The sequence below is a fragment of the Neodiprion fabricii genome, chromosome 2 (assembly GCF_021155785.1).
Source record: "Neodiprion fabricii isolate iyNeoFabr1 chromosome 2, iyNeoFabr1.1, whole genome shotgun sequence".
Taxonomy (NCBI): Eukaryota; Metazoa; Arthropoda; class Insecta; order Hymenoptera; family Diprionidae; genus Neodiprion; species Neodiprion fabricii.
The window spans coordinates 32,243,216-32,269,130 of NC_060240.1; the positions used below are offsets into that span (position 1 = coordinate 32,243,216).

At 37.7% G+C, this 25,915-nt stretch overlaps 1 protein-coding gene across 7 annotated transcripts; it reads left to right on the forward strand.

Annotated features, from left to right (window-relative positions):
• LOC124176551 lies at positions 1-25,892 on the forward strand. 7 transcript variants are annotated; one of them, XM_046557980.1, is made up of 11 exons: positions 1-129; positions 361-669; positions 17,050-17,168; positions 17,804-18,023; positions 18,413-19,892; positions 20,197-20,310; positions 20,798-21,540; positions 21,700-22,215; positions 22,953-23,065; positions 23,439-23,646; positions 23,757-25,892. In XM_046557980.1, the coding sequence occupies exons 3-11, from the start codon at positions 17,069-17,071 to the stop codon at positions 24,469-24,471; spliced, it is 4,209 nt and encodes a 1,402-aa protein (XP_046413936.1). In that variant the 5' UTR covers positions 1-129; positions 361-669; positions 17,050-17,068; the 3' UTR covers positions 24,472-25,892. The 7 variants fall into 7 exon arrangements, with proteins under 7 accessions (XP_046413936.1, XP_046413935.1, XP_046413942.1 ...); XM_046557979.1 differs by having other exon boundaries at positions 2-129; positions 300-669; XM_046557982.1 differs by having other exon boundaries at positions 7-669; positions 18,437-19,892.
• Positions 25,893-25,915: the final 23 nt, after the last annotated feature.

The following is a 25,915-nucleotide window of genomic DNA, read 5'->3' on the forward strand; positions in this document are numbered from 1 at the left end:
TATGCGTGCGCGTGCCTCCCGTGCGTTAAAATCCTTCGGTCAGTAGCGCGGCAACAATCGTACGTACTACAAGTGCGATATCGATATGAGTAGAAGGTGTAACGTGCCGCGTGCGAAAAGTTTTTAAAAGTATTGCGCCCTAAGTTTCGCGGGTTTTTTCTCGTTTCTTTTCTTTTTTTTTTCTCCGATTTTGTTTTTTAAATTCTTTTTTTTTTTTTTTTTTCTTTCTCTCATCTAAGTTGTTTAATATTTTTTTTTCTTTTTTCTTTTTTTTGCACTTATTTATTCAACGCGACAAGCTATTCGGCGCAATGTCGCTGCAGCGTTGATTTACGTTGGAGGTGGATGAAAATTTTAAAGGAGACGAGCAAGCGGAACGGAGCAAGGGAGAATAAATAAAAATAGAAAAGAAGAAACAGCAAGTCGCGAAACAGCGAACGATGAACGTGCACACCCCACGCAGCGTGTGAAAGTGGAAAAAGAAGTTTCTTAAAGATTGTCCAATCTGAAATTAATAAATAAGTAATTGTAATTGAAAGTGGAGTTTAGTCGTGGATAAATTAACGCGTGAGGTAACGTTATGCTTGTAATACGGATTTAAAGCGCAGTGTGACAGTTGTCGTTGTACGTGATCGAATTTCGGAATAATTATCGTATCTAAGCAATGAGGTGAGTTCTTCCTGTAAAATGCGATTGTGTTTTTTTTTATATATACGACCATGTTTACACATTATTTCGCTTCGCGTGACGTAAATGAAAAATAGCTATTTCACGCATGCGTGTCTGATGGATTATATGTAATATATACTACGCATTTACTAAAGATTTTACACGCATTATTGTACATATAAACACATATGTGTTGTACACAGGTATATACATATATACGTACACATGTATACGTATACATGGTATGTGATATCATCGGTATTTAATAAACGGAAAGCGCGAGACGCGCGCGATTTTTACCTTCTTTACCGATCGGAACACCTTTCGCCTGAATCATCTTATACAGGTGTAGAAATTTTTTTCAAACAAAGTATGATATACCCGTGAGACAGAAAAGTGAGAATTTCAGGGGGAGACGTGAATTGCTATTTTATGAAAATCGGAATCTCGCGACGCGTCGATATTACATGTACAGCTAACTAAAAGAGTCATGTGGTAAAGTCGAAGCGGAAGAAAGATCATATTTCACTCTAAATACAGCAACAAGATATACCATAATAACTATGCGTATGAAATTATACGAGATGTTTACATAAATACGGTTCCTCGTGATTTTTCTTTTTTTTCTTTTTTTTTTCTAATCCGTGATAATGTACCGAATTCGTTGTTTACTTGCAAAAAAATTTCCAGACTTGTCCGCCAAGAATGAATCAAACAGAGAAGAAAAAGTCAAAGTAATATAACAATCGGGAATTTCGATAAAAATGTATAACTGCGAACGAAATAATATCCGCAGCGACCTAGCTATGAATTTTTCGTATCATTGACCCATCTCGAGGGAATAGAATCATACATGAAAGATGAAAATGATTCGCCGGCACAGCGATGCGAAAGACAACAAGGAAGAATATCGGGAATTCCTCATGACTCGAATACTGCAAAATAACATCACCGGTTCGATATGCAAACGGCACAGGCATGCATCACGCACACGGAGACACATGAAATGTAACTTTCATACGCCGAGTTGTTATTGTCAAGGACTTGGGATCGCCGCAAGGTGCATGTCGGTACCTACACAATATTCGCGGTACGCGCACACATCGTTCCTTACACGTACCGTGTGTGCGATGCCTATTTGGTAAGATAATGCGGTCATATACGGAGCGCTGCTAACGTCGTCGACGCGTTAAATACATCCGCATACACGTATACTTATATTGTTGTTAGAATACCTGGTTGTAAAATGATTGTAAACGAGTATAGCAACATACGTGGATGTGTAACGTACACGCGTATTGCGTTACGTGAAACACGAGTTTTCGGACAAACATCCCGTAGCTGCATAATCACATCGCACTTCTTTATTTAGCATTATAGTACGCAAAACTGTTCTGTCACGGTGTAAAATGTACGGTATGTGTAGTGCGTACATATATCGAGTGGGTTATTTATAGCCGCGGAGTCGTTTGAGAAGAGTTAACGATTACTCGAATGCCTGTACAGATACATCTAATGCGCCTCGATCGCAAATTGTAATAATCATCTAGACCAGACGATTGTACTTTCCATCCCTGCAGTCTACGTTCTTCTTCTTCTTCTTCTTCTTCTTCTTCTCATTCTTGTTAATATTATTACTATTATTCTTCTCGTTCTTCTCCTTCTGCTTTCGCGTAATAATATCAAGTTTGCACAACACAAACATATTCAGGCGTTTATTCGGGTCAGAGAGTTTAGTTAGTCGTTGCGGATAATTAAAAGCAGCAAAGCAGCGCGCCGCGTGGCCCGCGGGCTTATTCCGCGGCTCTCTCTCTCTTTTATATCTATTTTCAAAGCGAAACTTCGTCGGCGGATTCGCATACGTATTACACGTATGTACTCGTATATATATATATACATATATGTATATATATATATATATATATGCACGTGCGTTGTACCGAGATGTTATGTGTATATTAAATCCAAAAGTGTAACGATGAGTAAATCATACGTTACCGGCAAAAACAGCAACAGCAACAACAACAACATCTCAAACCCCCCAAGGATTTTCGTATTTTAATTAACCTCGTTCTCTGTCCCGTTTTCCCGATAACTTTTCGTCTAATATAGAGTCGAAACGTGATTTTTCAGTAACGGACGATATGCGTACGTATATGCAGGTATATTTTACACACATACTTATGAATTTGATTTCTTTTCTTTTTCTTGTTCTCTCAGTATTAAAACAATACCCGGCGTATAATGATTCGTTAATTTTGAAATTATAAACTGTGATAGAAAATTGCAATGGATGTGATCTTGCAAGAGATGTGAAATAACAAAGGAGAAAGAAACAGCTGTCGTGGATTTTATAGTAAAGAAAATGACATTTGCGTGATCTCAACATTACAAGGTGTCACGGGTAAAATAAAATATGCGCAATCGTGCACCTGTAATATTATTTTAACGAGAACTTTACACAAAAAAAAAAAAAAAAAAGACAAAGCAGAAGAAGAATTTTCTTGCAAAAATAGAAAGTAAAATGAGAGAAAAAAATGGAATAAAAGAAACGCGACAGGAATGACGTATTTGCAAGTATAATATTAAAAACAAAGAGGCAAACGCTAATGAACCGATAATCGTTGTACATACCTGGTGCTTAGAAAAGCAACTATTGTACATGCACGTGTAATATTTATATCTTCAATTTGGGTAGTATGTAGTTTAAACATATTACGTATAATATGTGTATATATATATATATATCAAGTATACACGTGTATATGCATATGTATTGTACAAAAGCTAGTACTACTAGTTATACTTGAAGTATATGCTCGATATGTGTACAATGTACATATGCATGCGTGTAGTCTATAAAATAAATGTATACGTGAGTGAATGTGTATTGACCAATTTTTGCTTGCGGTTTTAGATACTTCACTTAAAGCAGAGATAAGAATTTCCGGTTACACGGTGCGAACTAGTCTAATTTAAACAATTTTTTTTTTTGCCTCTCATTTCATTTCGTTTTCTTTCATTAATTGGTTTCATTTAATTTCGAACCGCTTATTTTCTCTTTCGTCTTCGCTCCTTGTTTCTCGCTATCATATCACGTTACGCATGCGACGAAATGCGCAGAGATACGACCGTATCATTCCGAGTTCCATATACCGGTAGAGTACAGAATAGAGGCGCCTCAATCGCAAGCAGTGGACGTATAAAATATTAACCTACCTAATACGAAGAAAACATACCTGTATGCCTGTGCAAGTGTAACCTGGAGGACCGCGTCTTCGAACGATCGGAGAAGAGAACGCGGCTGCGACAACAACAAACGAATAAACCAACCGAATAACAATATACCAATGAATGACGGTAAATTAGTCATACAAGGTAGCAACTCAAGTATACCTTATTGTGATATCGAGAGTGAAACAATATTATCGAAAATATCGCGACAACGAAACTTTTCACATTACAGGGTATTTAAAATAGAAAAGTATGAGTGACAAGATTCTTTCGAAATTAGTGAAAATTAATTATGAAAAAACACGCGAGGGACAAGAAAAAAAGAACAATAACAAGATGAAAAAACTTGTATAACTAAAACGTATCGATACCGCTGGTTCGAGTAAAATCCTTCTTCTCTCAATAATACGAAATATAAGAAAAAGTAAAATCAGCTTTCCTACTCTTTTTGATGAATATATATATAAATAATAATAATATATTATATAATACATGGTTTAAAATAATGTGTAACCAATATTACACATATCCATAACTGATCCCGCGCTGCAGCCTATTTAGTTACACGTATTGGCTTCTATATATTTTTGCGGACATTTCAAAAAATGTTTTGCACCGCGTATGCTCACGTGCACTTTGATGTGCGTGTGTTTGCATGTATATAAACATGTGTGTGTGGGTGTATACGTATCCAGATATTATAACCGTGAACAAATAAGAAGTTGTTGTTTTTATTATTTCTTTTTACAACTCTTATAATAACTTGCGGGACGACCGACTGCAGCAGCAATTTATGCAAATGGCCTCGTTCGTGTTTTCGACGTTTCTGGTTATACGTATAGTATAGTTTATCCATACACATAAATACTTTCTAACTAGAATAACAATTATGATAATAATAATAAATTCGGTCATAATCCCAATGCAAAAAATTGCTTCACTTGTGCTGCAGTAACAAATGTCACAATAAAATCATGTAGTAAACGTTGTGACTTGTCTCGGTTGTACTTCCAGCCGAGAAAAAAGAAATACACGCAAACGATGATGAAATAAGGTTGAAAATAAAACAGAAAACGTATATATATATATATATATATATATATATATATATATATATATATATACTCTCTTTCTCTGAAAGTTCTTTCTCAACATCGTTTGTCGTCGGAAAAATTATTAATGGAACGTTATTATTTAGTTGTTAATGTCTTGCCTCTTTCTTCAAATCTTCACCTTAACATACAAGGCAAGGCCGCGAAAGAAGACCACCTTGAGAAAAATGAACCCTCGCTAATCATTCGAGCGTATGTATTTAGGGTATGGTAACGGTGCGCATCTTCATATATATATATAATATATATATAATAAATATATATAAAATAATACCAATCATTAGAAACAAATGCGATATGCGAAATGTTATACAGAAAGACATATAAAAAGTTTATAACAGGTCATGTATATATATATAAAATATACTAATATACAAATAGACGACAAGTTTTGGAATTTTTTTTGCATCATGTTTATTCATCACATTTGTTTCTAATGATTGGAATTAATTTATTCCGGACCATGCTCGTGCAATAATTTCCAGCCTTCGCCGATTTTTTCTATCGATAAGTTTGACGGTCCAATTAAACATTCGAATGTTCCAATAAAATTAAAGGTTAACTCATAAAATTCGGTTTTCAACTCTGAGAGAAAAAAAAAACGAAACAAAAATTAAGATTTCAAATGTCGGGTGGTTCTTTTTACACAGAATAGTCCCACGGTAAATAATCTCTATCATACGAAACGTGAATAAAATTTAAAACGTACACGGCATAATGCAGTTAACTTTAATTTTGCCTACTTTTTAAACTGGCTAATATATTACGTAATCAATCAATAGTACAGCCAAGAATTTTTGTTTGCTTATGTTTTTTCTTTTTTGTTCACCGAAACTAAACAAACATATCGTGTGTGGAAAATAATGGATCAACAAACAAGTTTTATGGGTAAGCAAATAAATACGCGATAGAATTCGAAAAAATATTACAAGCCTGTACATGGTTATAAAAGTACGTAATGTCTGAGAGTAAGGTAAAATTGAAAAATAAAATAAAATAAAACAAACGAAACGGATCGTTTTCTTGCGTCTCGACGAAGATAAAGGAAGATTGGAAAACAAAAGGAACAGACGTTTTGCATGTATACGAATTGCGCATTTATACAAATGAATTCACGCCATATGTATATACATATCCAAATAGGCACACATGCATACTGACAAACGTATCCCGCAGCATTTTCTAGCTATACCGAATGTGTATAAAGTTAAACACAGATCGGAACTCAACGGATATGCTAATTAAAAGGCAAATAACCGAACGGGGAGTAGAAAAAAAAGAAAAAAAGAAGAAATATCCTGGATTGATACACTGATTGCGAGAAAACATGTCATTGTACAGCTACGTTGCATACCTATACGTACGCAACGCTGAGGAATTTCACGTGAAAATTGTGATGTTAAAAACGATAAATCACATGTAACGAATAACCTAAAAATATGTACGTTATAGCTGGTATTATACTTGCTGCTATGTAATTGAAAAAAACTCACGATGTTCTTTTGCAGTGCCTAAAATCATCCAATATCGATTATTATACACAAACTGGTAGCAATTTATTCAGTAAACTCACAACCTGTGGATCCAATGATTATTCAAATATCGCTATCGGTAGATAAGTGATCGATGAATCTTCTAGAATATTACCGAAGGAAATCTACGTTAGGAGAAAAAAATAAAATAAAAATTCGACACAGCATCGCAGCGTTTCATTTTTTCCAAAATTAACATATTTAACCGGCATGTTCATCGTTTGACCTAATCGGTCGTTTCCGAGTGTCAAATAAAAGCGTTAAAAAAAAAAACTCGGAATGAATAAATTCTTTAGTAGAACCATGATAGTTTTCAGAAGTAATTCTTCACATTTTTTATCCAATGTAACATTAACGTGTACAATGTATAATACACATTATGATCATTCGGGTACCTGTAACGTTATAAATCATAAAAATGAATGTTTTACCGAATGAAAGATATTACGCACAACTTGTTTTTTTTTTCTCACAGACTTTCATGGTTCTGCTAAAAATGTTATTTACTTCGAGGTTATTTATTTTATACATTTATTTTATATATAATATTTTTAGCAGAACCATGAAAGTCTGTGCCACCGCTCGTCGTCAGACTGCAGTTTGTTTACCTATCTCTGATTCCCAGCTTCCTCTGCCATATCTACATAAATTATACCTAATGTGTACCTGCCCGCTATCTAACTCCAAGATCAAACAAGGCGGGAAGCGAACAGTTGACGTAGAAAAAAAGTGGAGGAGAAAAAGAAAGATAAAGGGGAGGAGAAACTTCGCGGACCATTGCGTTAAGGCCACGTAGTACTCCCAGCCTTACCGACCGAGCAAACTCACCCTTTTTCTTCCTAAACGAACGGAACGGGTTCAAATTTCACGTGAGACCATCTTTCATTTGTGAAATTATTGTATTTCTTAGTTCTTGTCTATAGCGACATCAATATTGCATAAAAACAGTCTCACGATATTCATTTTACGGCTTATTTTTGCAGGAATTGTATCTAAAAATATCTCAAAAACGACACATTGTTTTAACGATTTTTAGGATGCCAATAACTTTCCTGCATTCCGCTACAAAAGAGCGATGCATCGTCGAATTTCGAAGTCTTTCCGTTCGTTATTGTATTTAATGTATGAAGAAAACGGGTGAGTCTGCTCGGTCGGTAAGGGTAGGAGTACCGCACGGCCTTAACGTTATACGAGTTCTATAGGCATACGCAAATTTGTATTCGCATTGCGGTGTATCCGTATACAAGTGCATACATCTGGTGTGTATGTATTAATCGCCACTTATTCGCGGGTATATTTTGAGCTTCGAGAACGAATGCGGAACACGGAGGCAATATTCAAAAGCAAACTTATACGTTCTTTTCACCGTACGAAAGAAATATAGCAGAAATAATTGAAAAACAATATTGTACACAAGAAACAAAAGAATATCTTCGAATAATATTGATACTCTCGCAACTGCAGCCTGCTGCATACATACGTGTGGAAGAAACACAGAGATCGTGACTTGGATTAAAAGTGTGATATATTAGAGAAGAGATCGTCAATTTTTACGATGTTTTTTAGGCCCGGTACGAATTTTTGATTAAAAACCTCGAAGAACCGACGCTTTTCTTATGGAAAAAAGTAAGGCGTTCCAGGGGTGGGTAAATACCGAGGGAAAATTTTTGAAAAAATTTGATATTTTTTTTGAAATATTTCGAACCAATTTGGGGGTTGTGACCATTGAAATTCGATTTTACCCTTATTAAGGAAAGGTCTAATGTACATACGTAATATATCTAAAAAGTGCATACCTAATAACCTTATGAAGTTGAATTGACTATTTCTTTCCTCATATCATACTCGTACGCATCGTTACTTTATAATATTGTGCGCATCAAATCGAGATACGTGTGTATGTGTGTATATATTATATATATATGTATGTTATCGAACAAATTTGACAACGAGTCATAGACCTTGATCGATGAACAATTTAATATTTCCTGTCTCTCTGTATCTCCCTCTCTTTCAATATACATATTGTATGTGTCAGGATGTTCCTTATTTTGATCATTTTGCAATTATTTTGATTTCCTGTATTTTTTTCTTCCTCTATTTAATTTATAAACTAATCGGAATTAGAAGGAAGATCCAGTCCACTCCGGCACGAGGCTTAAAAATTTTTATATGTAAAACGGAATGTTTTGAAAAATATTTAAGATTTTTTAATTGTTCGATTTTAAAAATTGCAGATAATTAATGTGGATATTCTCAGGGAGAGTTGGCATGGAATACCCCATATATACATACAGATATCGCGTTATCGAAGACAGCGAACATTATTTATCGGAGGCCATTTCGACCACCATTTACGTTGCAACGCATGTTATCTATAATTTCGTTATTATACAATGGCGATGATTAATATTTTTCTAAACAAATACAGCCGCTGCGCCTATCGCGCCCAATTAACCACATCCTGTTTTATGTTTATTGGCTTGCTAACCTGCCCACGCATTGTGAACGCAAATTACACCTACCGAAGTACATGATAGTCACACTGGTCAACGGTGGTTTGTTGCCCTTGATATTTCAGTGGTCTTATTGTTAGTAAGATTTGATGGCAACGACCCTAGGAGTAAGCTCAGTTTTTCGAAATTGGCTCCAGTTACTTGTGTTAAAAAATGTATAAATAAAAGCAATGTTTACATGAAGAATACGATTTTTTTTTTTTTGATTTTTTTATCAACATCCAAAGTTTGTCAAAAAAATACCACACGTCTCGCCAATAATAATTTTTTTTTTTTGTCACCTTCATGTTTTTCCGTGAATTTCGGTCTTTGAGAGCGTAAAATTTATGAATAAAATCACGATTATATTATTATAGAAACCATCCTCCCCTTGCAATACAACAATAATATAACAACTGGAGCCAATCTCATACGATTGCCGTACAACGTGAATGTTACATGCGGAAATCGTTAATAAGACAGACATTTATGTTGACTTATAACAAAAATGTTACCGCGTAAGATCTTTTAGTTTATACGCTACGTGCTATTCATACCGTTGTGCGAATATAATTATTTCTTCCTCTGTATAATGGGACGGTACACTGATTCATACATTCATACGCGTATATAATGGACGCTGAGTGAGTCGACACGATAGGATCTTGTTTACTTATTTATTTATTATATATATATATATACATATATACTTTTTCTAACGCCACTACAACTGCTTTATGACGAAACATAGTTTAATTAATAATTGCGATGTACAGCGATGGGAATTTTTCACATTTTCACGACCTTTGCAAAAACAATACTATAATAATACAACATGTTTCTCCTCATATGCAGAAAATGGTTCAATTCGATTAACGACATTCCCCTTTTTATTACCGAAGAGCAGGTATTATACGTATATGCATGTACGTATTAAAGTGTGCACTGTGTAATAAAAATGTATATAAAAAATTCCACCGGCTATTTTGTACGAAATTTAATGCTCTACAAAAAAAAATCTGCAAAAATTTTGTTGAATCTAATATTTATCACGTTACCAGCGAAGAACCGTCCTCATATTTTCGTTAACAGTAACAAAGGAAAGATTTTTATAACGTGTAGTTTTAAAGTGATTAACATATTTTTTTTTTTTTTTTTTTTTTGTTACGTAATTTTTACATCTGTGGTCGTACAGTATACCTTACACATGTGAATAGTGCACCACACATCTTAACATTAAACGACAACTAGATTATTTACGGAAGTACATAAAACGCGCGGTTCAACATCCGACTCGTACGATAACAAATACCTGCAACGTTTCAAAGATAAGATGCCGGGTATCCTTGACCAAGAAACACTCGTACGATACATACAATATAATATACACTGTGCGTGTGTGTGTGTGTGTGTGTGTGTGTTCGGTACGTATATTTTATGCGGTATACAAATACGCAACGCAATTCCGTCACGTTTGTCTGGCATGCCTTCCGTTATTGTTTGTTATCGTTTTACTACAAATACCTAATACGTTATGTCAGAGATGATAATGCAAGTACATGTAACGTATATCCACTGCCGATCGCAAAACCACTTGAAGACCACGTGCGCATTCGCTAATTATTATTATCCATATTATACCTACACGTATACACGTCAGCTGACACTTGTGTCGCGGTTAGAACATGCAAATGCAGGGGAACGTTGGGCACGACTTTTTTTTATATTAAACTAGAGGTTCGTTTACTTTGTGAGTTAAATTAAAGTAAGGCAAAAATAACCTTTTTTTTTTCTTAAGATTTAAAAAGACGATATTTTAGACAAAGATCATTTGCTACGGAATACATACATTTCTTCGATCATACATATCGATGGATAACCAATGATTCGTTCAATACAGGTAGAATTAACAGATGCAGTGGTTACAGGTGAAAAATAAAAAAATTCGTAAAATTTGTCTCTGTCATTTTTTTTTTTTTTGGTCAATTCCGACAATATATATTGATGCTCGTAAACCACGTAAAAAAAAAAAAAAACATTTTGCAACGCATGCACGATTTTCGCGGTTTTTTTGTTACCCGTTAGGCGGGATTTTTTATTACCACATATATATATACATGTTTTAGAAAGAAATTCGAACAATTTTGTTGTTTTCTCTCCTGCTGTATAAAAAAAGAGAGTGAGAAAAAAACATGGTAGTTAATTTTTAACCTCACGGTTGGCGATGAGTTGAGCTTTATTATCGGTTTCCGAAATACCTTCGCGACAGAAGCGGTTTGTTTGGTAAACAATCTAATCTGTGGTTAAAATTTTTTCGCTCTGTAGAAACCGTTTGAAAAAAGAATGGTATATAATTTATCCGTATAAATAAATTAGATACAATCGCATCGGAATCAAAGCGTGTGTAATAAAGTTTGTCGTTTCAATATAAATAATACGAAGTCATCGCGATTTTCAGATTCACGAGCCGTTAATTAATTGCTAGGAAACCGTCTATCGTGTTATTTATTATTACTATAAATTTGTTGTAACTGTATCATAAACACATATTTTATACACGCGCTATAAATATTACATATATCTATATACATGCATGACTATAATACAAGATTTCAAAACTCTGCCGCCTCAAGAAGAATCCGCGTCGCGTAAAATCGTGTTTCTTCTTCTAGCCTTTGCCTAGCTTATAATAGGTATACGTTATAACTATATATTATATACACCCACACAAACACACGCACACACACACATATATATATATATATATATATAACATTTATCCTGCAGTCAGAAAAAAAAAGTAAGAAAAAATGTGTCGCTCATTTGAGCCAATGAAATGCGTTTTGACATTTCAAATGTTAACGCGTAAAAGTTGACCATGGAATCATTTATAAACAGATTTTGATCTACGTACCGCAAAAGAAAAAAAAAAATTGAAGATTTTTTTACACATATTTTGCACAAAATTTGCCAATACTTATCAGATCTGTACGTACTAAGTACGTACAATCGTCTAAGACGTATAGCTATGAGAAATTTACAACAAGTATTGTGAAATTGTGTGTAATTTGCGACAACTTTTTGGGAACTATTCTGATTTCACGCGCGGACGTGAGAGAAGTTGAGAAAGAAAAAAACAACAGGCATTCGATCGATGAAGTCTCGACGGAAAGTTGTGAAACATTTTACCAAATTTACCCGCATCTTTGTCGAAATGAAGTAGGTATAATATTGTACATATATATATATATATATATAAGGCACTCCACCCCAAACCGATCTACGTCTGACCCCCACCACCGGTGATTTTATTTATTTTTAAGTATGGTGTAAATTGTAAAAAAATCATCCATCACTGAGTTGTGAATTTTTTGAACCACGCGTTTGTTTTCCTTACTACCAAAAACACAAAAACCCAATCAATCGGCCTGAAATTTATCTCATAAATTCTTCGTTTAATAGAAAAACGAATTTGGTTTGGAAGTTACAATCAAAACAAGTAATTATAAAGTGAGAAAAATGGAATTAAACATAAATTTGAAAAATAGAAATTTATATTTCATTCCATTTTCTCGAATTTATTTACCTGGTAATATCGATGTTGTCTTCCACGACATAATAATTATAGTTTACACAATGGCGGCAAAAAACTGACACGCTCGAACACTTTGACTATATATAGACTCGGTTACGTACACTAGTACATAATATATACATATATATATATTTCTATGTACACGCATGTGAACGTACGTAGATAAATGAAAACGCCGATCAAACGTCCAACGCTTTAGTTTATTTATGTTTGACTGCAACGATCGCTAAACATATCAGATACACGGGCAGGTCATTTATATGCATAAATGCAGGAGCAGGTAAAACAATATTTTAATACTACACATGTACTCGAGTTTCGCATGCAGCCATACCTGTAGTTCTGTACACTGTATTAATAATTATGAGAGATATCGTCGCATGCCGACGAGTATATTGTTTAAACAATTTAGGCAGCTGCCGAATTTCCAGCCCGATGCACGTTCCATACACCAGCAACACCAACAACGATCACTGCAATTATTTTACACTCACGCATGCGTGCATCCCGTTTTTCATACATTATTTACATTTTTTCTAAACATAATTTACAGACACGTTTGATAATATTATTCGTTTTATTCTCTTCGAGAGTGATTTGTCCTGTTCAATTTTTCAATAATGTTACATCGATCCTATCAATTTTCCTCAACCTTTTCGAATTTCGTTCACGCGTGCAAAGACAATAATGAGTGAACTATCGAACAGTGAAAATATCTGTCACTTATTGCGTATAATACGGGAATATTTCAAGTTAAAAAATTTATGCTTTTGCCACTTTTCAAGTCAATATTAACGTTAGTTTCCTCAAAATTGTTCAAACCACCGACCCAGTTTCCACGATTCGAGTTTATTGATGCGTTAAATCATTTATCAACGATCAAACGAAGGAAACCAGAACTAAAAATTAATAAATACATTTATTTTCAACTTTAACCAAGCGATTAAATTATTTTTCTCTTTTGCCAGTGTAATTACACGAAATAAACACGCCGAGTAACTGTTCCGTGTACAATATCCGATGTAGATATATAGGTGTGTGTGAATATCTACGTACGTATGATATTACATGCATATGTTTTTCTCGACCGCGTTTCACGTTTCGCGATTGAGCGTTCCAATTATTGCGTCGCGAACATGTATTTGTCCGTCACGAGTTTGCACCCAAAAATATCCGAGTATCAAGTTTCAACTGGAGGAGGGAGGGGGTGTATCAGAGACGTATCGGTTAGACTGTCTGGATCAAACGTGTTATTCGCTATGTTGTTTGCGCCAATGATACAAGAACGCGAATAGAGTTAATCAAAAAATATTACCCTAATGTGTATTATAAATACTAATAATAATTCGTCTCCGGTATCGTTGGCGAAAATAAACGTTGCTTGACAATTTCCAAACGGTTTTTTCCCTAACTTTTGATATTAATCTCAGAATCAGTAAGCAATTTCCATGAGCGTTGTTTAAGCTCTCGAACATATGCCACGTATCGTCTGTTTGTGTATTTGCGATACCCACTCGCGATAATGAGGGCCTGCAATGACAAAGGGGGGGGGGGGCATGTGGGACATGATCCACACTGCGAGGATATCTACTTACCGAATATCAGACACGTGGCGCCGACGCGGAAGGTTAAAAAATAATTATAATTAATGTATAATGTATAATGTGTAATATATGTGTGTGAAAAAATAAATAAAATAAATGGTATATTATTATTTTCCTACTTCGTGTGTTTAATCACATGACATGTGCCCGAGTGAATCATATCGATTATATGTATTATATATTATTTAATATATATTAATTACAAACTTTGTACACGTGCTTAAATATACGGTAAAGTCGAAGTACGGGTTGCGTTGTTGATAACACGGTTAATACGGCGATGCGAAACGACGGTAATTTTAAATTATCATTCGTATAATATTTATTTTTAAATCAAATTTCGTTTCATCCCGCGACATGATCTCGAGGATAATTGTTATAAGATAATAATTTCGTGGAATATAGACGGAGGAAAGAAATAAAAAAAAAAAAAAAGAAAAACACATCCACGTATCCGCATGAAATTTTATAAATCGAAGCGCGGTACTAAACTCTCAGCCGCAGTTTTTCTTTCTATTTCTGAACCGCGGACACTCTCTTTTGGACTTCGTATGAAAGTTTCTCTCTCTCTCTCTCTCTCTCGCTCTCCCTCTCTTCTCTTTTCTCTTTTCTACTCTCGCTTTCCTCTTCTCCCTCAAGTTATATTATTAAACTTTATTGTCACCGTTTTATTTTCATCCATACGATATCGCCCGCGAAGAATACTTGCCCCGCGATCTTTCCGCCCGTACAAAATAATGTCACCGGTTCGGCTCTGTAATATGATCGCACTCTCGCACACACACACACACACGCATGTCCGATATGCATTATCGCCCACAATATTATAGAAATGGCTATGGCTAGACCATAACGAGCTGCGGGAATTCGTTGACAAAGTTAACACACTGTAGCAATTGTTTGTCATGTTGAAATTAGTGACGTTATCGTAACGAATTACATATGATGAGGAAAAATCGTTACTTCGCGACTTTTGGCGTTGTTTGAAATTCAGTAAACGGTAATGAGACAAGATATATACGCAATACTCGTACGTATTTGGAAATCTTTAAACGAGCAGTTCCTTCGATCATCGCGAAGCTAAGAACGTTACGATGACGTAACAAACTTCAACATTTTAATTTTTTTACTCTAATTCTTCTTTTTCTCCTGTCCCCATAAATTCATTACAATGTAGCCGATTTTCTACATTTGTCATCGCTGTATAATTTTTGCCAATATTGATCGAACCTGTCACTTCGCATGTGCGTGTACAGTTATTTTTCATTACAACAACTGTATATTTACATTGGCATCGTGAGAAATCTGAAACGTGTTACTTTTCGTATAAGAGGCGTCGCTGGATACGTCGACACTTTTCGTCCAATTTTTAGAACTCGTCATTACACGTGCGAAAAATGTCAACATTGGCCGGGATTAAGGTCGTTGTATATATATATATATATATATATATATATATATATATATATATACACACACAACATATAATAAAATAGTAGTATATATTATATACAAATATAGCCAGCCCGTGGTGGGGCGGGAACTCAAGGCTTTTGACAAACGGATAAACAGCTGGCATTTTATAAGATGAAAACAGAATAAAAGCAAAACAAACAAACCCAAAATTGCCCGAGCTGTCGACTTGAACGTTATTCAGCTACTACACAAATATTCTTGTGTTTTACAAGAACCGCGCGCAAGTAACGGGATGAAAAAAAAAAAAAAAAAAAACCCCGACAGCAACACGAAATGTACGTAAATTTTTGGAACATTTTAAATTCCATACTATATGTTGTAACTCTTATGCGTACAATAATACATATACATTATAGTATAGTTATTATCATTATTATCGTTATTGTTGTTGTTTTTGTTGTTGTTATTATTATTAAACGTCGCATCTACGCACAGCTGTATAATTATTTTTATAATCGGCTGTAGAAAGCATCTTGTAAAATCTTATAAAAAATACAATATCCAGCTGTTTGTCCGTTTGTCAAAAGTCTTGATTATATTATTATACATAATATATCTAGATGGCAAATTTCACTATATTACGTGCGTTTAAGTAGATCGTTAAGAAATTGCTCAATAGGTATGTGGAATGAGCATAAATACATAGAAATTATATACCGACAATCATATCCAGCGTAAACTTTATCTATTAATCGCACTTACATCGTCTCTGTGTTTTATACGTATGATCTGTATGTACGACTCTATTGCCAAATCGGGGTTCAATGGTTAGTAACGTAGACGAAATAAAAACGAATTAATCGTAACGATGTGAGAAATATGTGTATATACATATATATGTGGTGCTATCGGGAGGTTAGGAAACGGATGACGCCAGAGATTGTGGTTGATAGTGATATGGTACTGACAAACTGTCTATTATGAGAGAAATCGAGTTACAAGAATGGCATGGTACAATAGAAATGTGAAAACAGGGTAAAAGACGAAACTAGTTGGTAGATGCGTATGGTTACATATATACATATATATATATATATACTTGTATAGACTAATTATTCAACTTATAATTTTGATGACATTTTTTTTTCATTTCTTTTTCCGCGCAGCATTCCGTGATTACAACGATGTAACAGCTAACATCGCTCCTGTTTTCAAATATATAATCTGCAAGATAGAAATCGCCCGACTTCCCAAGTTTCTTAAATAATCTATGATTTTCTGTTACGTACAATCTGTTTACACAGTCTTGCTCCGTTCTTGTTGTATTTTTTTTTTCTCTGTTCTATTCGTCGAGTCAAAGTTGTTAATCGTTGATCTTTTCAATTTCTACAGGTAACGAAGAATTGGCAAAATGTTTCAAAGTCCAGGGCGTGTTTTATGCCTTCTGGCCGTCTGCACGACGCTGCAACTGGGCAATGGTGATCAGTGCTTAACGAGGCCTATATTTGAAAGTAAGTACCTCCGTAAATATATTGCTAATAACGAATCACTGCGTAACAATTGTTATCCGCCAACAACAATAATTTATCGAGAAGATAAAGAGAATGTAATATTTGACGGACGCGCTTCTCATATCGACGAGGCTGAAGTTACGGTAACGTTATCGTAAGGAAAGTTTGGGGAAAAATAACTATTTTTTTATTTTTACAACGATTTTGAAGTAACTGGGATTGCAAAATATAATTACGCTTTGTTTCGTTACGATTTACTGAATTTTTAACAGTTCCAAATTTGCGAAATACCGGTTTTTCCTCAGCATGAATCGTCACTATAACGTTACTAACTTTATCATGATCATATCTACTACGTATAGGTTACACGGTACGTAACGAGTCGACGAAATTTATTTGTAAATATATTCCACGACGGAATGTACGCAATACGTGATGTTATAACGAGTGTAATGCCTACTTTAAAAGTTTTTACAAATATATCATACGCAAATAATTGGACAATTGCAAGATTTGTTTTCTTCGCATTCCAATTTTTCAAATTCAATTACTACTGCGGATAAAAATTGCCTCCTGCGCGCAGGTATAACAATCATGCGTATAAATAACATACAGTGTCGTGATAAAAATTTCAGAGGTGACGGCGAAGCGGATCGTCCAATTGGAAGGAAAAACTTTGGACATCAGATTCGAATTATCGAGACGAGTAACGCAGCGTTTGGTATCCAGAGTAATGAAAATATTCCTAACCGAGGTACTTGGTTACTCGGCCGTTTCGTTAGTGGAAATAGATGATAATTTTAACGCAGAGGAGGTTATTTCGAGACTATCGGACGGCCAACATCCTCAAAGCATGTAAGTCCACGTCAAAAGTAGAAAATTAACAAACGAAAAGTTGAACCGAGATTGAATCCTTGAAGAAAAAAAGTATCGATGTGATATAAAGAGAATAAAGATCTAAAGGTCGTGGTAATCGATACGCGAATTAAAGAATAAAATTTCGTTTCCTGAACATACGTAGCTGTAAAATCATTACACCGTGATGATAATCTCTCGTGACTTAAAAAAAATGACAAATTTTTACTTTAAATAAAACCTTTACATTCAGCCGGACGTACACTTATCCCGTAGAATCACGGTAGATCAGGACAAAGGTTAAGGGGGTGCTTTGGTCGGTTTCTACGCTGACGTACGCATCGTCAAAGAACCCGATTTCGAGACCCGATCTCTCATTGTCAGTGTAGCATGTCCTCACGGCGTGATTCCAGAATACCAGAAACAATGGTGAACATGGAAGTGTGGCTTCCAGTGCAATTGGACATGGCATTTTACATGGAGTACTACGACGTTAAGGATTGCGGTTTCGTCGCACCACCGGGCTACTTCGGATGGTTCGTGCCGCGAAAATTGTGGAGATCGGACCGGATGTCAAGCAGCTGGGAGATGTTCGCGAATACCGAGAGAGCGTCAGATTTTCAACCGGATGACGAGATCCTCGAGGAGATAAAAAGGGCGACACTGAAACCGGGATCCGATAACCAGCACTACTGCACCGAGAAGGACAACTGTCGGGATGGATTTTACGTGCCGGAACGATGCCGGAAAACGAGCAGTGCCGATATAGCGAACACGTCGCTCAGCAATAACGAGGTGCGGGATGTGAGGGAGAGTTGCGCCCTGCTGCTGACGAGCGATCCGGACGCGACGGGTTTCGTCAAGGACGACGTAGACCGTCTGAAACTGTACGTCATGGTCGCCTGGGTTGGTCCGCGTTTGAAGAACCTTACCGAATGGATAACGGATCGATACGCGGCCTCTAGATCCAACAGATCGCTGGTCATACTCCACTGGAATCCGAGCGACCTTGTGCCGAGCGATCGGGACTTCGTTTCGGTTGATTTTCCGCGATGCGACTTGAACGGCGAGAGGTGTCCCTACGGTTCGAAGAGACTGACGAAGCTGGTCTGGGCCAAGCTTGAAAAGATAGCGAAACTCGCTTACCAGACGATAACGAAGGTGTACTTCACCGGTAGCATGTACCAGGAGCTGATCGGCGGTTACAACAACGACACGTCCGAGGAGAAGGTCGCCTGCGATTGGCTTGACAAAAATTTGGAGTGGACGTTGAAGAACTGGAGGTCCGAAGACAGGGACAAGAGCGTCCTCACCATAGGGGGTATCTTTCCGATGACCGGCTCGTCCTACAAGGCTAAATCGATCCTGGTAGCGGCGGACATGGCGAGGGATTCCGTCAACTCCAACAACACTGTCCTCAAGGACTACAGCCTCGAGCTCCTGGCTCGCGACGGACAGTGCAAGTCGGACATGGTCATGAAGTCGTTCATCGACTACATCGTTTACCAGTACAAGACGCTGATCGGGATTCTGGGTCCGGCGTGCTCGGAAACGCTCGAACCACTGATCGGGATCTCGAAGCAGTACAGCACCATGATAGTCAGCTACAGCGCGGAGGGTTCGAGCTTCGACGACAGGGAGAGCTATCCGTACTTCTTCCGCACCATTGGCGAGAACAAGCAGTACAAACACGTCTACCTTCAGCTGTTGAAGAAGATGGGATGGCGAAGGGTAGCCGCTCTGACTGAGGACGGTCAGAAGTACACCGAGTACATATCTCACATGCAGGATTTTCTACAGGAGAACGGAATCACGTTTGTCGACAATGCTAAATACCCGAGGGATAGGGACATCGACGTTATGCGGAGGGTGAGTTTTTACTCCTATGATTATGATTCTTCTTCCTCTTCTTCTTCTTCTTCTTCGATTGTTACGGAAAAATATCATTTTTCACCGTCCATTGTTCGTTTAATATTATATTATGGTTCGGAAAGAGTGCCGCATCGTGGTAGCGTTTAACTTGCACAGTTGTGATAGCAAAATTCACTTAGGTATACACAATACGATCCGCAGTGGAGAAGCGAGCGAAGAAGAGCGACGGGTATGACAACATTGGTTCGATTGTGCCTCTCATTCTCCGATTCCGAAGATAAATTGTTGTTGTTTGTTACAGTATTTGGATAACCTGAAGAAGAAACGAGCGAGAATTATTATAGCCGACGTTTACGACGAAGTCGCGAGGCAAGTGATGTGCGAGGCTTACAAGTTGGAAATGACCGCCTATCAAGTTAGTATGTCGTTACAATAATGATGAGAATTAGTTTTTACTCTGGGTTTATTTTCACCATTCTTTTTCTCATCCGTCTCCTCAGCCAAACGACGAACCGTCATACGTACGATATTTAAGCATTTGAACAGGATTCGCGATGTCGAAGTAGTTGTTGTTCCGTTCTCTTTCGTGATATAAAACTATACCTAAGACAGTGCCCATCGATTCTACGGAATACCGTTTTTAGATGAAACGTCGTCGAGCATTCGCAACTAGCTAATTTGATGCTAAAATTATTCCGCAACTTTTGGCAGACTTTCGTTTAGGTATTACACGTGAATACGCGGGTTATAAATCAGGAATATATAATATTGAAACTCTGGAACCATAAGTTTCTCACATCAGCGTTTCATCGTATAAATAATATTCTTTGGAATTTAGAATTTCACCGGCATTGACTCTGTAAGATCTCCACTAACACAAAGATCAATCGCGATTTCCGCAGGGTTACGTCTGGTTCCTTCCGTTGTGGCTACTGCCGGGTTGGTACGAGACGGAGCGTTACAACGCGGAGGGTGAAACGGTGCCGTGTTCGAACGCAGAAATGGCAGAAGCGGTGAACGGCTACCTGGGAATAACGCACTCCTTCTGGGCTCCGGACGACGAGACGATGCAGGAAAACATAACGGTGAAAGAATGGCGACAGAGTTACGAGGCGAAGTGCCAGGAGCAGAATCTCCTGCCGTCGGATTACGCCGGTTACGCCTACGACGCGACCTGGACCTACGCCTACGCGATGGACCAGCTGCTGGCAGAGAACGAGAGCTACGTCTTCGCTCTTCACCACGAACAAACGGCGAACAGACTCAGGGACATAATAAGCCGAACGGACTTCTACGGAGTGTCGGGACGGATAAAGTTCCTGGGGGGAGCCTCGCGGATATCCGTCGTTGAAATCGTTCAGCACGTCAATAACGAGACGAAGAAAATCGGCCTGTTTCATCCCAACGTATCGGACACTCACAACGAAGTCGTTGGCGGTCGTTTGGACCTCAACATGTCCGCGATAGTATGGCTTACCGGGGAAAAACCGAACGACGGATCTTTGAAGCCTGACAAATGCGTGTTCTCCGGTATAGCTGAACTTCTCGACGTGACCTGCGAAGTCGCCATCGTCATCGTAAACATCATCGGTTTCGGTTGTCTCGGGGTTTTGCTGATCGTCGGTTTCGTTATGATCAAGAGAAAGTTAGTACCTTGGTTCCGTTATGTTACTAGTACAATATTTCGTCGAAAGGATCTTGACGACACTTTGATTCACGAGCAAACGTTGCGGTCAATTACCGTGCCGTTCATACTTTTCAATACTTTAATGAAAATAAATTGTTGATTGCGCGTTTTTTACAGATACGACGAAAAAGTTCGTCTGCACGAGAGGTACATGAAATCGCTTGGTATCGACTTGCTGCAAACGGACACAGCTGGTCTGGACAAGTGGGAAATACCGCGTGAATGTGTCGTGATAAATCGGAAGCTCGGCGAGGGAGCTTTCGGCACTGTTTACGGAGGCGAAGCTTTCTTTGCGGAAAAGGGATGGCTCGCCGTGGCGGTGAAGACGTTGAAAGTTGGAAGTTCGACCGAAGAGAAATTGGACTTTCTGAGCGAGGTCGAAGTGATGAAGCGTTTCGAGCACAAGAACATCATCAAACTTCTCGGCGTCTGTATTAAATGCGAACCGGTTTACACGGTTATGGAATTCATGCTATACGGCGATTTGAAAACCTATCTCTTGGCCAGGCGGCACCTCGTCAACGATCGCAATTACGAAGAATCCGACGAAATATCTAGCAAAAAATTAACAGCTATGGCTCTCGATGTGGCAAGAGCTCTCAGCTATTTGGCTCAGCTCAAATACGTTCACAGGTACCAATTTCATTCGATTGAATTCAATTATACTCGTTATCAGTTACGTACATCACCCATCATACCTGTCAGAAAATCGAATTACTTCTTTCTCATATGTGAAAATATATCCGTACATATCGTAAGTACACCTCCAATCGAGATTCAGCAGGTTTCCAACGTTAGAAAAACTTATCAAAGATTGCTAGATTTCATTTCTACAAGCAGATGATAACAAATTAACACAATTTTCAAGCCCAAACGATTAGAAAAAAATACATCTATTCGTCCAAAAACTAACAACACAATAGGAATTTTTCAAACCGAAAAATTGGAAAACGGCACCCCAATAATATTATTCAATAGCAATGGGTAGTAATAATACTAATGTTTATAGTAGTCCGGATAATAAACAGGCTGAAAGTGTGTAATAAAATTGTTTACGCACCGGTATCGACGACGAACTGTTTACTGAGTTATTTTAGATCAGGTTCCCATTAACAACAACGCGAGCTTTGCTCAGTGTATATATATATAAATATAGCGAAACGCGTTGTCGTTAATGGGAACCTGATTTATATGTACGTGCGTGTGTGTGTGTGTGTGCATGTATATACATATGTTTATATATGAATGTGTGTGTATAGAGGTACACAAGTAATTATATATATAGGCAATGCTAGGATTTCTCCACATTATTATACACACGTATGAATAACATGTATAGGTAATGAGACACGCTCGTTGGTTTATTCCAGAGACATAGCATCGCGCAACTGTCTGGTGAATGCTCAGCGTGTGGTAAAATTAGGTGACTTTGGTATGACTAGACCAATGTACGAGAACGACTACTACAAATTCAACAGAAAAGGTAAGCAACAACTGATAACTGACAGTGAAACAGGCTGATTACTCCTGGCCACCGACTCGATTAAACGATTGAAATCAGACGAGATTGAAGTTAGTAACGCAAGTTATCGTAACGTAAAATATGGAAAAAATATCACTATCGTCTTATTTTTACAACGCCTTTGAAGGAACAAGTATTTCTAAATATGAGTGTCTTTCGTTTTGTTGCGGTTTACTGGATTTCAAACAATTCCAAAATCGCGAAGAAACGGTTTTTTCTCAGCACGACTCGTTGCGATAAAGTTAGTAATTTCAACGTTGTGAAATCAGTAATAAAAATACCTATGTTGTAAGAGAGTGAAGTTGGCCCGAAGTTCATGAAATTCAAATTTAAGGAATGCTACCGGTGAGATGGATGGCCCCCGAATCTCTGGGACTGGGAATATTCACACCGGCATCCGACGTCTGGTCCTACGGTGTTCTACTCTACGAAATAATAACCTTCGGAAGTTTTCCCTTCCAAGGATTGAGCAACAACGAGGTCCTGGAGCACGTAAAGACGGGAAACACGATAGCCATTCCATCGGGAATAAAGGCCCCCCTGTAAGAGATTTAAAAAATACGATATACGGTACAACGAACGACTCGAGACACCCCGTTTGATCCAGCATATGTAATATTTATTTCTTCTTTTTCTCGGTCGGCGTTAAAAGGGAAAACCTTATACGTTCCTGCTGGAAAATCGATCACAAGTTGCGACCAAACGCGCCGGAAATCGTCGATTTCCTCGCGACGAATCCGCGGCTGTTATCGCCGTGCCTCGACGTCCCCTTGGCGAGTGTGCAGCTCGAGCATACGGGTCAGGTCGACATTCAGCTGCCGGAAAAGTTCCGTAAATTTTCCGTATCGATGAGAAGATCCTCGCAGAGCGCGGCTTCGCCGAGAATGGTGGCTACTTCGATCGTGAGTTCCGGAACGCCGCTGATCCGGGGAATCGAAGACGACGACAGGACGATCGGAAGAGGGCGAGAATTGAATCGCGACAGTTTCATAAGCGCGAGATCGTCCGCATTTGGAAACACGGCGCAAACGGCGGGGGAAAGTTCGAGCCCTTTGCTGTCGACGAATAGCGGCGGACTTCCGGTCGTCGATAACTCCGATTCCGATCAGGCATCCAAATACCTCGAACTCCAGCGTTTCGTGAGCGGCGGCGGCGGCGGCGGCGGAAAATCCACGGACACTGGTAGTAAAATTTCGGCTAGGTACGTCAACATGCGACCGGGAATGGACGCGGAAATTAACGCCTGCGACGAAAGCTTTGATCGGGGAAACGTTTTCTCGACGATGACAAAAACTCCTGGAGCTCGAGCCAACGGCGACGTTGCCGAGGGGCATGACCCCCTAATTCAACGCGCACCTTTCCTCTGACGTCACAACCGTGTTACGTCACATTGTGTGCGGGATTACGAACCTTCGATTAAACCAGTGAAACGCCTTTTCTTAGCCTAAAATATCCACAGTTGTGTGCGATATACGCAAGGCTTACGAAATGTGCAAACATGCGTATATACGCAGTATAAGGTGCGCGTATCCGTCACGCCGCTAATCACGCCGCTAAGGTGCATTACATTTGACAATTAAGGTACGGTGTTTGACCGGGAAGAAATTGAGGTGTTGCATAACAAGAATGATAAATTAGAATGCGAGTTACCTATGAAACGTGAAAACAATCTGCAGCCGAGAAATACTTTTCTTTTTTCACTCTTTGTCGGTATCCGATTACAGGAAACAAGATTTTCCATCAATATAAAGATCACCGAGAACAAAGCTACGATGTTAAATTTCTGTATCCCTCGAAATAATCTTTGTACAAAATCAAATTATTTCAGAGGGTTATTCAACTTCCGAGAAATAACTCTTCCGACTTGAGAGGTTTTGACGAGTGTACAGGTATACAACAATTTTCACAGTATTTATTTACTTGTTTGAGACAAATATTGACCCCTGTAAAATTAGTATCTCAAACCCTTGGTAGAACTTCTTCTCTACGGTCTGGGGAAAAAGAAAGACAGATTTCGAAACGAACTTTTTCAATCCTTTCCTTATTGTATAAAACGATTGCCTCATACTTTGGAAAGGAAAAAATTGCGTCCCGTATTTTTGAAGAAGAATCCTCACTTCGAATTCACAACTTTCGTATCAAATAACGAACTTTGGCAATACTTTAAACATACTCATATTATGACGGATATAATTATATTATAGAGATTCAATTTCATCGGGCTAATTGTGCCTGAATGAGAGAAAACGTTGTTCCTTCTCATAACAGTCATCGTATAACATTCCGTAAAGCATATAACAATATAAAATAAGCAATTGTAACGAATAAATTTTGAGAATTGAAGTAGAATTTCAATTCGTGATACGCACGAGGTTTGATTAACGAATTGACTTCCACGAACTTTTTATATTGCTAGTACTTTTCATCTAACAATTGTCCACATTCTTCGCTGACTTGTATCCCCCAACCCCGTTACTTTTCTTCATTTCAGAGAGCTTATTATTTATTGCTCACACGTTACATACGAATCATTGTCCATATAATACGCCAATAAACATCAAGTCGGGAAAAATGTGGAAAATTGGATAAACACGCAACTTTGCGACTATACTTATATACTACCTCAATCGTGTGAAGTTGATTTACCCACGTGTATATCTATGTTTAAAAAACATGTCTGCTATCGCTGCAGGAGATATTATATTCCCGGAAATGCGTACTGTAGAAAAAAAACCATCCGAATAAACTATGTAACAAAGACTAACGAGAAAATGAATAAGTGTGGAATGAAAGACGGAAACCAAAAAACTC